At 43.2% G+C, this 15,192-nt stretch overlaps 1 protein-coding gene across 1 annotated transcript; it reads right to left on the reverse strand.

Annotated features, from left to right (window-relative positions):
- Window positions 1-12: 12 nt before the first annotated feature.
- Window positions 13-14,897, reverse strand: TADA3 (transcriptional adaptor 3). The gene is made up of 9 exons (XM_058171527.1): window positions 14,245-14,897; window positions 13,879-14,098; window positions 12,919-13,160; window positions 12,338-12,443; window positions 9,897-10,038; window positions 8,846-8,949; window positions 7,643-7,752; window positions 3,137-3,322; window positions 13-2,306 (listed from the first exon to the last, which is right to left on the reverse strand). Exons 2-9 carry the CDS (start codon window positions 14,083-14,085, stop codon window positions 2,114-2,116), a joined length of 1,290 nt encoding a protein of 429 aa, XP_058027510.1. The 5' UTR covers window positions 14,086-14,098; window positions 14,245-14,897; the 3' UTR covers window positions 13-2,113.
- Between the last annotated feature and the right edge of the window lie 295 nt (window positions 14,898-15,192).

The raw sequence follows: 15,192 nt of genomic DNA on the forward strand, positions 1-15,192 counted from the left end.
CACAGCTACCAGTTGGCTCCTGGATTTATTAATTCTTTGGGATTGATTCTGATCTTTTCTCCAAATGCCAGCTTTTGTACCTAGCATCCTTTCATCACGGACGTATTTTTATTTTCCATCTCTTACCCTAAAAGCCATTTATGGTTTTTTTCCCAAAGCAACAGAGTTTGAAAAGTCTTCGCACAACGGACCGAATGTTAAAACTTGCTGGTAAACGGGGAAGCAAAAAAAAGTCCAAACTGGGGAAGAAGATTAAAAAAGACATTGTATGCTTAGTAAGAAAACTGGGAGTGATCAGTCAATCTTTGAAGACAGTTAGTGGTGGAAGAAGTCTGTCCATACAACAGAGGCAGATCTAATCCAAGGCAAATGCGAACACGTGCTCAAGCATCTTCTTCAACTGGTTATCAACACAGAATTCATTAATTGCCCCCACTCCATAACAGCACTGTATTATGATCCATTTCAGTGAGGAGAGCGAACACAGTCATCCTGGAACAGTTGAGGATACAAAAGGAGCCTGAGGCCAGAAGGTGAAATTAATCAAGGAAGAGATGGACAGGCAGGCAAGGCAGACTAAAATGCACATTGCTTTTTGATGAGGACAAGCAGGCCCCTGGGGGGGGGGATGATTTATCTGTACCCAAGTGAGGAAGGTGGCCTCATCCTACTCTTCTGCTCTTTAGTCGCCAATCTGCCAGTTTCACAGTTTGCCTGCTAAATGGCTGGTGGAAAGAAGTGCACCCAAAATGGATTCAACCCATACTCAGCTTGCAGGAAAGAATCATGGGAGGCACAGTGCTTCATTGCCCTGCCTTGTGAATGACCCACAGAAGAGCTATTCCTCCACATCTCTTTTGATGAAAGACTTTTGGTTAACGCTTCTTCCCAGCTTATTTTCTCACTTTCTTGGAGTTTTTGAGTGAGGCTGGGTTAAACTATAGATTCGGGGGTGGGGGCAGGGGGGAGAGAGGAAGGAATCTCTCCTTCCCCCTACCATCCTACCACCTTGTTTTTCCTTAATGCACTGCTAGCCATCTGCAATTTTGACACTGAATTGTGTCTTTCCGGAATTGGTATGGGGCAAGAATGGGTCACTCAGTCCGTTCCACCGAAATACTAAACCGTTCTCCTCCTCCTCCTCCTTGGACTGTTTGAATGTTCTAATCTAACTGCTCAGCCCTTTGTTCCAGAACCCATTAGCATTTTCTCTGTTTGTTTCCATGGAGGACAACTCCTTTCTAGGGGGCTAGAAGGGAGAACGTGCAACCCTCAATGCCACCGCAGGAAGACAATGAGCAAAATAGGAAGTAAAGTCTTCATAGCTGCCTTGCAAAAATATACCCAGCCAAGTAGTGCAGACCTCATCCTTGACAGGGTTTGGACTGTAACTATATTTGAACAGTGAAATGCAGAAGGAGGCCCACCGTTCCCTCTACAAATACGACAGGCATCTACTTAACCACCCATAGAATAGCAATTCTACCTACGCCTCAGAACTTCCCTGGCTGTTTCATGTTAGCTCAGCCCTTGCTGCTGATGAGATACATCCGGTGCAGCCACAGAGTCAATAAATCGTTCCCAAACTTTGCAAGAAAAGACAGCCCTTTAAGAAATGATGCTCCCACATTTGACCTTCATTGTGCCTATAGCTTTCAAGGGGCTGTTTTCCTTAACATGAATAAAGGAAGAGCAGCAGTAGGAAGGGAGGCGGAAATCTAATTTCAAGAACCATCAGTTCCCGTTTATGCTGCTGACAGATCCTGAAACCTGGTATTTGGTACATAAGACTAATAAAAGATTTTGTTCCATCTTGCCTTCACGCCGCAGCGTTAACTTGTCCTTGCAGTCTTTGAAAGAGGGACGGCCACTTTAAGCAATCCGGACGCTCATTTCACAGCCCACCATGGGACTCAAAGCCACACCCCAAAAAGAGAAGGCATACTGCTGGGAAGCCAACCTGTCCAGAGTCTCGGCTGAAATAATGCAAGAGGAGTGATGGCAAACCAGTGAGGGAGGCTGCTATAGTCTACACCTGTGGCTGATGTCTCCCCTTCAGCCGGGGTCTCTATTAGGGTGCAAACGGAGAAGCTCGGCCGGGTGTCTTGTGGCATTAACCATCTAGCAGCTTAAGGATGCTCTCGCGCTCCTTGAGGCTCTTCCAAGCTTGATCTTTTTCCTTCTTGGTTGGGGTGCGCTTCTTCTGCCGGGCGGCCATGATCTTGCGGAAGGCATCCATGACTTCATTGTCAGCTATGCGCACGCGTTGACGGAGCTCTTGCCTGTGAAGTTCCTCTTTGGCCAGCCTGTAAGGAAAACAAATAACAACTTGAGTCGTCCTTGGATCCTCTTGGTCTGACCTTACAGGTAAGTCCTTGACCGACAACGATTCAAAGTTACAAGGGCACTGGAAAAAAAGTGACTTAGGAGCATTTTTACACATGTTGACCGTTTTACGTGATCAAAATTTGGACGCTTGGCAACTGACTTGTATTTATTGATGACTGTATTGTCCCGGGGTCACTGTGATTCCCCCCCCACTTTTTTTTTTTAAGAAATTTTATTTTTAACAAAAAGAAAAAAACCAAGAAAAAACATTCACATCAAACAATTTCAATATGCTGAAGGGGTGTTTACATATCTTCTTGTGCAATCTCAAGATGAACATTTCTTTCATAAATATATCTTTATTTTTCTAACATATTTTCCCATCTAGCCAATTATAGAATAAATCCCATATTTTATAATATTGCTTATCTTCTTGATCTCTTAATTTCTGTGATCCCTTTTTGACAAGCAAAGCCAACGGTGGGGGAAAGCCGGATTCGCTTAACAACCGTTTCACCAAGTTAACAACTGCAGTGATTCACTTAACGAGGCAGGCTGCAAAATGGGGCAACATTCCCTTCACAACTGTCTCGCTTAGCAACAGCAGCTTTGGGCTCAGCTGTGGTGGTAAGTCGAGGATTACCTATATTTCATTCCATTTTGGAGAACAAATTTTCAAGGTGAAAAAAAAAAAACAACCAGTGAAAAACAATGAGCAACAGCATCATCAAGGCAGCCCTGAGGAGGAGAGGATTATCAGACCTGCCACTGGTCTCTCTCTCTCTCTCTCTCTCTCTCTCTCTCTCACCTGAGCAGCTCAACTTTCTTGGTCCGGTTGTGGGTACTTAACGCCTTGAGCTCAGCCTGTCTCTTCCGCAGCTCAGCTAACACTTCGTCCTCTGAATCCTCTGCTGGCCGGTCCTCTGACTCCAGCAGACCTTGAGCTATCAGCTCTTCCTTGATGCGGCCTTCGAGAGATTTTGTGTGGGGCACACTGAAAAGGACAAAACAACAGAAGCTGCATTACAGGTAGTCCTCGACTTACAACAGTTCCAACTTACAACGGCACTGAAAAAGGTGACTTACGACCGCTGCAGCAACTCCAGGGTCACACCACCAAAATTGGGATGCTTGACAACTGACTCGCATTTATGACAGTTAAGAGTCCACGCGATCCCTTTTTGTGACCTTTTGACAATCAGTGGGGGAAGCCAGATTCACTGAACAACTGCGTTGTAACTCAACAACTGCAGTGATTCACTGAACATCGCTGAAAAAAAGTGACTTATGACCGTTTTTCACACAACTGTTGCAGCACCCACATAGTCAAGTGATTAAAATTTGGATGCTTGGCAACCAATTCATATTTATGACAATTGCATTGTCCCGGGGTCATGTGATCCCTTTTTGACAAGCATAGTCAATGGGGAATTCACTTAACAACGGTGGCTAGAAAGGTCATAAAATGAGGGAAATTTACTGACCAAATGTTTCGCTTAGCAACAGACATTTTGGGCTCAACTGTGGTTGAGGACTACCTGCATTAGGAACCTGAGCATCAAACACATTCAGTATTCCTTAAACACATTTTAACAGCCAGCAGAGTTTGTGAGGGGTGGGAGTTCTGGCACAACTTTGAAGTTTTCTTCTTTAAATGATGTATATAAGCAATCCAAAGTTTTTTTTTAAGTATACTTACAGGCAAGACAGTAAAAGAGAGCAGGTCTAACAACAGACACCCCAGTTCTTGCAAAAACAAAAACAAAAACAAAAAAACCCCAAACATCTCTCTCCTCTATAGCCACTTTAAACAATTTCCTATATATTTCCCACATCAATGAAAAGGCTCTTTACAGTATTAATCAGCTTCCAGGCACTTGCCCGTGGCTTCGGGAAAATAATTCTGTTTGCTGAAGGAAAAGGATGGCCAGTAACCAAGCATCTGAAGTGAGTTTTGGCATTTTCTGGCCAACTTTGGCTATGGCATCAACAATTCTCCTAAAACCGTTCCATCTATTGGCCCTTACGTTTCCACCTTCTACAGATTCACAAAAAGGTAAAGGTAAAGATTTCCCTGTCCAGTCATGTCCGACTCTAGGGCACGATGCTCATCTCTTTTTCTTGGCCGAGAGAGCCAGCGTCGTCTGGCCATGTGGCCAGCATGGCTATATGCTAAAGGTGCACAGAACACTGTTAGTTTCCCACCAAAGTGGTACCTATTTATCTACTTGTGTTTACATGCTTTCGAACTGTCATGTGGGCAGGAGCTGGAGCAAGGAATTGGAACCTCACTCTGTTGTGTCTGTGCCCGAGCTGGGCCTCCTGCCAGAAAGTGACTTGGAAAGTGAGGGGGAAGGGCCATCAGGTCTTACCTCGGGAGCACCGGCTTCCCTGGCTCAGCTCCAGGAGCCAGAGGCAGGCCAGGTGGAAGAGATAATGAGGCCTCCGTCCCCTGATTCTTTCCCCCCATCAGGCCACGCCTCCAGACCCAGCTGATGGCAATCAGGCCTGGCTGGACCCTAGGTTTCGTAGGCAGGAGAGGCGGGAACAATAGAAGCAGGGGTGGGGCTGGCCTAGGAAGTGCTGAGTCATGGAGCCACACCCCATAGGATATAAAGACACCAAGAGCTGCTGTGCCTCTTCATAGCAGGCAAATCAACTGCTTAACTAAGAGCTGAAGTACTGTTTGTTCCTGGATGACTCATCGACGTCGAGGGAGATAACAGAGACACTTGGCAGATGCTCCCTAGTTTGCTGCCAGAGCTGATAGTGACGGCTAATTAAGCCATCGCTCAGACAGAGGCGAGGGGGGACAGAATACACTCCATTGCACGCCGCTCAGGTCTCAAACCCAGGCTGTCAGCTTTCTGACAGGCTCGATGTCTTTATGCTATGAGCCATAGAACCTTCCCTGAAATCCACTACCTGGGGCCAATATTATCCTCTCATTGACTATTTTTAAAGTACTCTTATCTCTATATTACACATAATACTGATTGTTTTATGTAATTTACTGCCATTCTTATGTGCCGATAGTTTTTTGTTATTCAATTATTAACTTGCCACTGATTCTTTGTGAGTCTATGGATGACTGTTGGTAACTGCTTCTTTTGATTTCTTATATGCTCCTGTTTATTTCATCAGTGATGGTACCAGGTCAGTTGTTGGACTTTTGATTTTTTGCAAATATTGGAATCTTTTCTAATGATTTTTGCTTTCACAGTTTGTGTCCCAAACATTTAAGCTTGACTGCAGCATCCGTTGGCTAGTCTGGTTTTACTTTACTTAGCCTTGTCTTTTTTGAGGTCCAAAGTATTCTCAGCAATGTTCTGCATAACAATTTAAACCATCTGTTGTTCTTTTTCACAAAATGGTCAAGCTTTCCCAAGCATTTGCTCCAACAGTAGTGATGTCCACACTACCAGTCACCTGTGATTTCTTTTGAGCTTAGGAAGATAAAGTGAGCTAGTATTTCAACTTCTGCATTGGGTTTGCATTATTGTAGCTTTTAAAAACAGTAAACAGCAAATTAGCTTTTGTTCTGTTATCCATAAGAGATTCCATAAATATTCCTTGCTTGTAGCTCATCTGAGGTTATTAGTGTTTATAGTTACCATTTCTATTTAATGCAACATTTCTTGTGATATTTTCTGTACAGAACTTAAATAAAAGTGACAGCCATCAGCCTGAGCCTACTCCTCTTCAAATTCTGAGCCATTTGTCTAGTCTGTTCTAACTGTTGACATCCGTTCGTCAGATAAATTTTATCCTGGAAGGATGAGGTTGTAAGGACTAGTCACAATTTGTTGTGGTTTACACAATCAAAACCCTTTATATCATCAATAAAACAAATACAGACATTTTGATTTTGAAGCTGTGATTTTCCTGAATCCAACCTGTACATCTGACAGTTCTCATTCCAGGGATTGTCTGGATCGTAAAATCTTGATTATTATTTTAGCCGAGTTTGAGAGAAGTGCAATTGTTTAATAGCTTAAGCATTCTTTAAGACTGTCCTTTTTTGGTCATGGAATATAAACTGATCTTTTCCAGTCCCTTGGCTACTGTTGTGTTTTCCACAACTGCATACAGACGGTGAGTATCACTTTAACTGCATCACCTGGCAGGGTTTTTAATGGTTAGTGTATAATCAACTATTGTAGCTGTTGTGAGCAATCATTTCTGGGATTTTTTAAAAACTTCACTTTTCAGAATTCTGGCTCTAATTCAGACTTTGTAACTTTGCATGCATCATCAAATGAGGGAGAAAAACAATTTCATGCTTTTTCCATAGCTTCTTTCTCCAGTTGATCTTTGCTTTATCTCTTATTTGCCTTATCTGTTTATTTATTGTGCTTGACTTCATCTTTATATTTTCCTTAAATAATCACTTGTCCTTCTGGTTTCGCAGTCATCCTCAAGTTCTTTGCACTGCTTGTTTCAGTATAACTCCCTGTTTTGCTTGCTCTTCTGCGGAATTTAGCATTTGGCTGGACAAATATTCCTCCCTCTGTGTTGCCTTTTTCTTCACAGATTTTCAACATGGCAGCAGAATAGCCATTTTACCTTGTTTAGTTTTTGGGGATATTTTATTTGCTTTAACTTTCATAAACATCAGTCCCAAGTTCTTTAGGCACCCTTAGCAAATTTAGTTTCATTAAATCTGGTGTCTATTTTCACTGTTTATTCTACTTGCATGCGATTTTTCTTCAGTTACATGGTCTAGATTTTTCCAAAGCTATAGAGATATTTATTCAGTTGATTTAGACAACCACCCTTTACAACATGACTCAGAGCAACTGAACACGAAACATAAAGTAAATCACCCTAAAAATATAACAAAACATTACAAATTCCACCAAGGCAACAACCAAAACAATTATATCAGACTGGAACACACATTACCATGAAGGCCTTACAAAAGGCAGACAAGGTTGGTGATCTCCAAATTCCAAGTGAAAAGCCTCCATGAAATTCAGCAGGGATTACTTTAAATAGATCAAGTGGAACAACTCGCCTGCAGAAGTTGTGAATGCTCCAACACTGGAAATTTTTAAGAAAATGTTGGATAGCCATTGGATAGAATTGGATAGTCTGAAATGGTGTAGGGTTTCCTGCCTGGGCAGAGGGTTGGACTAGAAGACCTCCAAGGTCCCTTCCAACTCTGTTATTATGTTATGTTATGATATGATCTGTTTAGGATTACACTGATATTCTGTAATGCTTCCTAAACAACTAAACATGAGGATGAAGGGGACAAATATTTTAAGGAATGAAATAGGTCTTCAAAAAAGGAAATCATTGCTATGATCACCTGAAGGGCTTGTTCTGGCTGCGAGGAGAAGTGCTGGCACCATCAATTGCAGAGTCTTTGCCTGCTATCTCAGGAATAGGTGAATCTTCAATAGGGGAGATGATGTTCTCCTAGAGAGAGAGGTGGATTGAGAAGATTATACAGTCCTTGGTTGTATAAACAGAGGCATAGGATCAAAATCGCGTGAAGTATTAGTACCACTTTATAAGTTAAGACCACACCTGGAATACAGCATCCAGTTTTGGTCACCGCATTACAAAAAAAAAAAAAAGATGTTGAGGCTTTGGAAAAAGTGCAAAGACCACCAACCAAGATGATTAAAGGCCTGGAGTCTAAAACGTATGAAGAACGGTTGCAGGATTTGCTTATGGCCAATCTAGAGAAAAGAAAGACTGGGGGAGGGGCACGACATGATAGCAGTATGCCAGTATTTGACAGGCTCCCACAGAGAGAAGAGGGTCAACCTATTTTCCAAAGCTCCAAAGGGCAGGACAAGGAAAAGTGGATGGAAACTAATCAAAGGAGAGGAGCAACCTGAAATTAAAGAGAAACTTCCTAAGCATGAGAAAAATTAACCAGTGGAACAGCTTGCTGTCAGAAGTTGTAGATGCTTCATCACTGGATTGACAATTGGGTTTTTTTAAAGAAGAGACTGGACAGTCACTTATCTGAAATGGTACAGAGCAGGAGTGTCAAACTCAAGGCCGGCGGGTCAGATGTGGCCCGCGGGGTGCTTAGATCTGGCCCGCACAAAGCGGCCCTTTCCACTGGCAGAGGGCTGGAGGCTGTCACAGCTGAAAATGGAGCCCAAGGGGGGGCTGCATGGGACCCTCGAGCTCCGTTTTCGCTGGCAGAGTGCTAGCAAAAGTGGATCCCCCAGCCCTGCCAGGACCACCACAGGTGCCCCCGACACGAGTGATGTTGAGCTGGCCACACCCACGCTGTCCCCTAAGGTGAAACACAATCCTGATGCAGACCTCAACCAAATCAAGTTTGACGCCCCTGGCACAGTGTCTCCTGCTTGAACAGAGGGCAGGACTAGGAGACTTCCAAGGTCCCTTCCAGCTCTATTCTGATCTGACTGGAGAGAAAAGGAGCAGAAACCAAGGTAAATTTTTTCAATAGGCCTTCCCCTAGAAAATCTGAGCCTCCCGGAGCTAAAGAAGCCAGCTGTTTTTGCTTTTTGTTTTAATTATTCCTTACTTCTACAAGTGCCTGTAGGAGGCGCTGGGTGAGAGGTCCAAAAGGGCACCCATCCTCTGGCTGCTCATGCTGGGACTCTGATTTCTTCAACAAAGCATCAACATCTGGAGAGGAGGGAATGAAGCAGCAATTGAGAACTAGGAAGGACAGGTCAATATCAGTTGCAATAATGTGGCATTTCTGGGATTCTTGCCATAATTCAACACATCAGAAGGGACTGACTTTATTCGATATACTATCCTAATTTTAAGGAACTGACCCAGCCAGTTCCAATCTCAGTCTATAAACCTCTAATCTCAATTGGGCTTCATTTCAACAACACTGACTGAGGAGTTGAAGTCCAGACATCTTAAAAGTTGCATGGTTGAGAAGCATGGAGCTAATAAGCACATAAAGCAGAGATAAAAAAAATCTCTGATTTTTTCCTTTTTGCTAAATGATAGTTCCCAGAAGCAAGGAACTGAAGTAGACAATAGGGCTACCATTTTTTTCACTTTCCGTACACAGGTGATCCTTGGTCAATTACTACTTGTTCAGCAAGTGTTACTTACAATGAACTTACAATGGCGCCAAAATGGATGGTTCTTATGATCAGTCTTTAAAGTTCCAAAAGTTGTAGTACTCCAACAGTCACATGATCATAATCCACCCACTTAGCAATCAGTCTGGATTTCCAACAGATGCAGCATTCTGCAGTTTACATAATCGTGATTCGTGACCTTCCCTGCTAGCTTTCCACAATCAAAGTCAATGGGGAAGCCAGCAGGAAACTGGAGGTCATGGGAGATCCTTAATGATCATGTTGATTTGCTCTGTCTTTGCTGATTTGACCATGAATAGAAACTGCCATCACTAAGTGGCATGGACATCTGACATCATAATTTATGACTGCATCACATAACAATGGAAATTCCACTCCTAATTACTGTTATTAAGTGAGGACTACTTGTAAAGCATGGATTCTGCAAGTAAACTAACAGAGCTTTCTAGTAAAATGGCGTCTTTAGTCTCTTCTATTCTGGAAAAGATGTCAAGGAATAGCTCAGGATACCCTTAGTGTCCAGTTCGGTCAGAGGTCCCAAAATGCCTTTCTTCTTATCAGCAGTAGCTGCAGCCCGAGCCCCATCCTTCTGCTCCTCCAGCAGGTCTTCTTGAGCCCAGCGCTGGGAGTAATGCTTTCCTAATGGGGGAATCTACAAGAACAGGACAACAGTGCATAAATGAGAGCCAGCTCACACACCAGAAGGGCAAATATCCCAAAACAATTCACCTGTGTCTCAAAGCTTATATCTTAGCCAAATGTGGCCCCTTTTTTCCAGATCTAATTCTAATTGGGCTGCTTCCATTCAACTCAATTATTTCTTCCTCCCTTCCAAAATTTTCTATTTTAAATGATTATAGCACAATATCCTTATTCCCTAATGGATCTAAGCAGCTTTACAGCTATGATGGGAGAATAATACCCTTCATTCCCCATCACAGTTCAGAATGCCATTCCATTGTCTGTGTAGATCGAATTTCCTTGAGATGAGCCAGAGAAGATACTAAAAAGAGATAACTGGAATAAATTGGGAAATAGGAAAACATGTTCTCTCTTAGACAGGGAGCCTCAAAGATCAGATCAGGGCAAAAAGGGAATTTCCTTCTGTAATTATCCATCCAAACATGGATAAAACCTCAATCTACACAGACAATTTTCTGGCCTGCAACTTTCCTAGTCTTGTGCCCTCAGTCCCACAAATGGAACAAGCAGGGTTCCCTTTACCATTCTACAAGAGAAGAGATTAAGAAGCACTGAGGGGAATGGAAATGGGAGATAAAGTTGGACAAGTGACTGTCTCAAAGGTGCTTTTTCAAAAAGCAGCTTGACTTTTCTGTTTTTCCCTGAAGACATTTTGTTTCTCCTCCTAGAAGCTTCTTCAGTTCTGACTGAATGGTGGAGAGTGGAAGGATTTATATTTCTTGCAGTCATCGGGTCGTTAGCACTCTTTCTGATAGTCGTTGAGGCGACTTGGAGGTTTATTTGGGCCTTCAGGTTCACCTGAATAGTGCAAAGAGGTGTGGAATCTTCTTTGAATTGCTGAAAGGACTGTGTTGTAAACAAGAAATAGGTGGTGGTGTATCCCAACACTCCTTTCAGCAGTTATTTATTTATTTATTTTGTCACAACAATATATGTAGGTATCATACAAAAAGATTATATAGTATATAAACACATATATGAGTAAATATAAGGAGGTATAAGCATATATATAGGAAGAAGAAAAGAAAAAAAAAACAATAGGACAGGAACAGTAGGCACGTTTGTGCGCTTACGCAGACCCTCTTAGGAATGGGGTGAGGTCAATAGTAGAAAGTTTTTGGATAAAACTTTTAGGATTATGGGAAGAGACCACAGAGTCAGGTAAAGTATTCCAAGCACTGATGATTCTGTTACAGAAGTCATATTTTCTGCAATCTAGATTAAAGCGGTTGACATTAAGTTTAAATCCAAGAAGATTCGACCAGACGACTGAAAGAAGTATAAATCCTTCCATTCTCCACCATTCAGTCAGAACTGAAGAAGCTTCTTGGATGAGATACAAAACGTCTTCAAGGAAAAACGAAGTCCAGCTGTCTTTTGAAAAAGCACCTTTGGGACAACCATGACCTGGATGATTGAGAATCTCCATGGGCAAGTGATTTTTTTTCCCCTTCAGTTTTGTAACTCTGGGATTCTTAAAAGGAAAAACGTTGTCCTCTCCATCCAAATTTAAAAATGCTACAGTTTAAAAATCTTAGAAAACGTTATTTGCTTGAGAACAACTACAAAGCTTTGAGTCACAGAAAATCAACAACACACGTTTTACAAAATGCAAATTTTAGCGATTCCAACTATCATGAACCTCTAGGTCAGAAATGGAGAATCTGTGGTCCTTCAAATACTGAACTGCAACACTTATTGTCTCTTACTTGGTCATGCTGATTGGAGCTGTTAAGTTGTAGCTTAGCAACATGTGAATAACTTGCTCTGTGCTCCAGTAAAGTCAATCCAACCACCTTTTAATCCTATTGTTTCACCTGATACAGAATGTCTTAGATCAGTGACAGCTAACCTTTTCTGCACCGAGTGCTGAAACTGGAGTGCGCATACGCTCGAGCACTGGAACGCAAAAGAAGGCAGCTGGTTGTTGCGCATGTGCACACCAGCCAGCTGCTCTTCCAGGTTCCATCACGCGCATGCGCACCAGACAGCTGCTCTCTTCTGAGTTTGCACGAAGACCAGCTGGCTGGCACAAGCACATGCCGGAACTCGGACGAGAGCAGCTGGTGGCGCGCATGCACATGACAGAACCCGGAAGAGCAGCTGGCAATGGTGTGTGCGCCATAGGTTCGCCATCACAGTCTTAGATCAAAATGAGTGCCACAAAACAGTTTAACATGAGGAATGTGCGGAGCATTAACTCAATCCAAATTTAGGGCAGGTTGAATGAAATGCTTCTGCTTTTTTACCTTGTAGTGTTCAGCTTCATCTTCAGGTGGCTTGAGAAGATCGTCTAAAGTACGAACCTCCTCATTAGTGAGGTCAGCACAGTATGGCTCCACTGAGGCCCAGAATCTATAAACATGAACAGTAAGAATGAAACAGAATCATAGTTCAGGAAGATTGCTTATAACAGGCAACATGACAGTCTAACATAACATCTTAAAATCTGGATTACTAAGAAGCTAGAACCTTTCTTAGCTGGCACAAGCAGTACATTGCCTCTCCTAGTCAAGAGCCTCAAGTGCAAGTCATACTGAGAATGGGGATTGAAGTTCAACATGTGGAGAACCTCAGAGCACTTATTTTGACAGTGCAATCCATGTAAGAACCAACAATTGCCAGATATTAAGACAAGGGATGGCAAACTGGAGGATATGTTTAGCGGCCCCATTTTTGTTCTGCCACCTCTTTTGAATATAAGGCTAGAAGTTGCCCATTCCTGCTGTAACTATTTATTGAACTATACACCTATTTCTTCTTTGTGCTTCATAATGTAGATACTCATGGTGATGATGGATAAGATGATAGCAGGCACTTTCATAGTTACCTATTAGGTGCATCATTTTTAGGGATACGGGGTACATCAATTGGATCATCTGAGAATTCATACTCTTGAATTTTAGGCTGTAGGTTCTTGGATTTGGGCCGTCCTGGAGTGCTGTGGCTTCCTTTCACATCTAGCTTCTGCTTCTTGAGCTTGCTATGTTTGATAGAAGGACCCACCTCATGGTCCTTGCCAATTTTCAGAAATCGCCGGTCTCCTTTCTTGTCTTGCCAGTCTGTCAAAATCTGATGAGAATGAAGAAAGAAAAAAGGTGGCTTAAAAGGTCATATAGCAAGGTACCTATACCTATCTTGGAAAGAGAAATCAGAAAAGGAGTTCTTTAGCAGGACTGCTGCATTATGGAATTCTTACTAACATCAGAAGAGCCCCACTGGAACAGAACAATAGTTTAATTTGTCTACAATTCTATATTATGTATGGTTAAACTAATGCATGTTGGAAGCAGGATCCTTAGTGCTCTCTGAGCTTGGTTGGTTTTTTTTTGCAGACGTTTTGCTACCAAAGTAGGTACCAATACATGTTAACTAATTTGGTAATAAAACATCTGCAAGAAAAAACCAAACTGAGAGCACCAGTGACCCCCCAGTTCAAATGTGAGCTACAATTGTTCTTTTCTGTCACCATTTTGGAAGCTAACTCCTCATCTAACTGCGACACAAAATCCTCCAGCAGCAAGGTAAGGGCACAAACACCTGAGCCAGATGTGACTTTTGTCTAAAGACTACAGAAGTCTAGCTTTTCTAAACAGTTTCTCAGGTGACCTTAAAAACATGGAGCCAAATGGGCTCTGCCATCTAGAAAGCATACTTCGCTATATTCTTGTTTTCTGAAAACGACTTGCCTTTCACAGACTTAAGGACTGTTCGATCAATTATATTTGATCAACTGGAGGACTCAATCTGAAGGGCCTTTTTTTAGATGAGGGCTCGATTACCATCTGACCTGGGTTTCAGTCTCCAGCACCCGAAGTCGGCGGCTTGCAGATGACAGCAACGTTTCAAGCTCTAACTGTAACGTGTCAAGCTCTTCAATGCCAATACCATCATCTTCAGAACGGGCCAGTACCGCCGTATAGCGTGGGCACACTTTGAGATGGTCCACAGACTTGAAATCATGGAATTGAAGGGGACAATCTTTCAGTTCAGACATGGTGTTGCCGGGCCTGAGAAAAGAAAAAGAGAAAAAAACAACAACAGATGTAAGTATGAAACGAGCGACACAAACCATTTGCTATAAAACAGCCGAACAGAGGAGGGATGAAATTAATTCATTTTATTCCTAAACAGAAAAAAATAATAATAATCTTACCCTGCATAAATATTGGAAACAAGCAGCTCTTCACAGCCAGGAATCTTGCTTGGATGGAGGCATCCCTGCAGGCACCGTTGAATTGGGAAGAATCCACAGAGTGGAAAAACAAAAGTTATTTAAAAAAAGAGAGAGAGAAACAAACAATGGAAGAAGGGCTGCTATGGCAAATGCAGGCTTTGACAGGGTAGCTGCCGCAGACGAGATTATCATGGAAGTGAACAATCCTGCAGAGGGAAGGCGAAGACAAGGCAAGGAATGTGAGGGGAATTCTTTTGCCCGACGAGGACGAGATCCTAAAATCACGAGGACGGAGGGAACCGGAGCCTGATGCTGCTTTGAAAAGGAGATAAGGAAGCACTGGAAGAACTATGGACGGTGGAGACACAAATGATGAATGAGGGGGGGAAACAAGCCAGGAGGGGGCGCTGGAGAAAGGCGGGGTGGGGGGGAAATTATTGGGGGTGTTTCCGGTTCCAGAGGCTCCTTCCGGGTTACACCCATTCGGGGTGCGCCAGGAAGAGATGAGGGGTGCCTCGTATCCCCCGCAGAGACAGCAGTCGGGCGCGAGGGAGACTCCCAACCGCCATAGCGGCGCGAGGGGGGAGGGGTGAAGGGAAAAGTATCCAAAGTCTCCCACCAAAAAAAAAAAAAATTCTCTCCGCCCGGAGACTCCCGCCCCTTCCGGCCTCAGCGGTCGAGCCTTGTCATTGGCCACGCTTTCTTCCTTCGCTCTCATTGGCTGCAAACCAGGGCGCGGAGCCGTAGAACGCCTCGCCGCTGCTTTTTTTTTTTTTTTTTTAACTTGGCGTCCTTTTGACCCCACCCAGGCCCTCTTTCTCATGGCCAAATATGGAGGCAGGGAGGATGGGTCGTACCATACTCACCGAAAAACGGGGGGGTGGAGGGCGGGGGAGGAAAATGAATTTGCCTCTGTTCCTACGATGG

This window comes from Ahaetulla prasina, chromosome 2 (genome assembly GCF_028640845.1).
Source record: "Ahaetulla prasina isolate Xishuangbanna chromosome 2, ASM2864084v1, whole genome shotgun sequence".
Classification (NCBI taxonomy): Eukaryota; Metazoa; Chordata; class Lepidosauria; order Squamata; family Colubridae; genus Ahaetulla; species Ahaetulla prasina.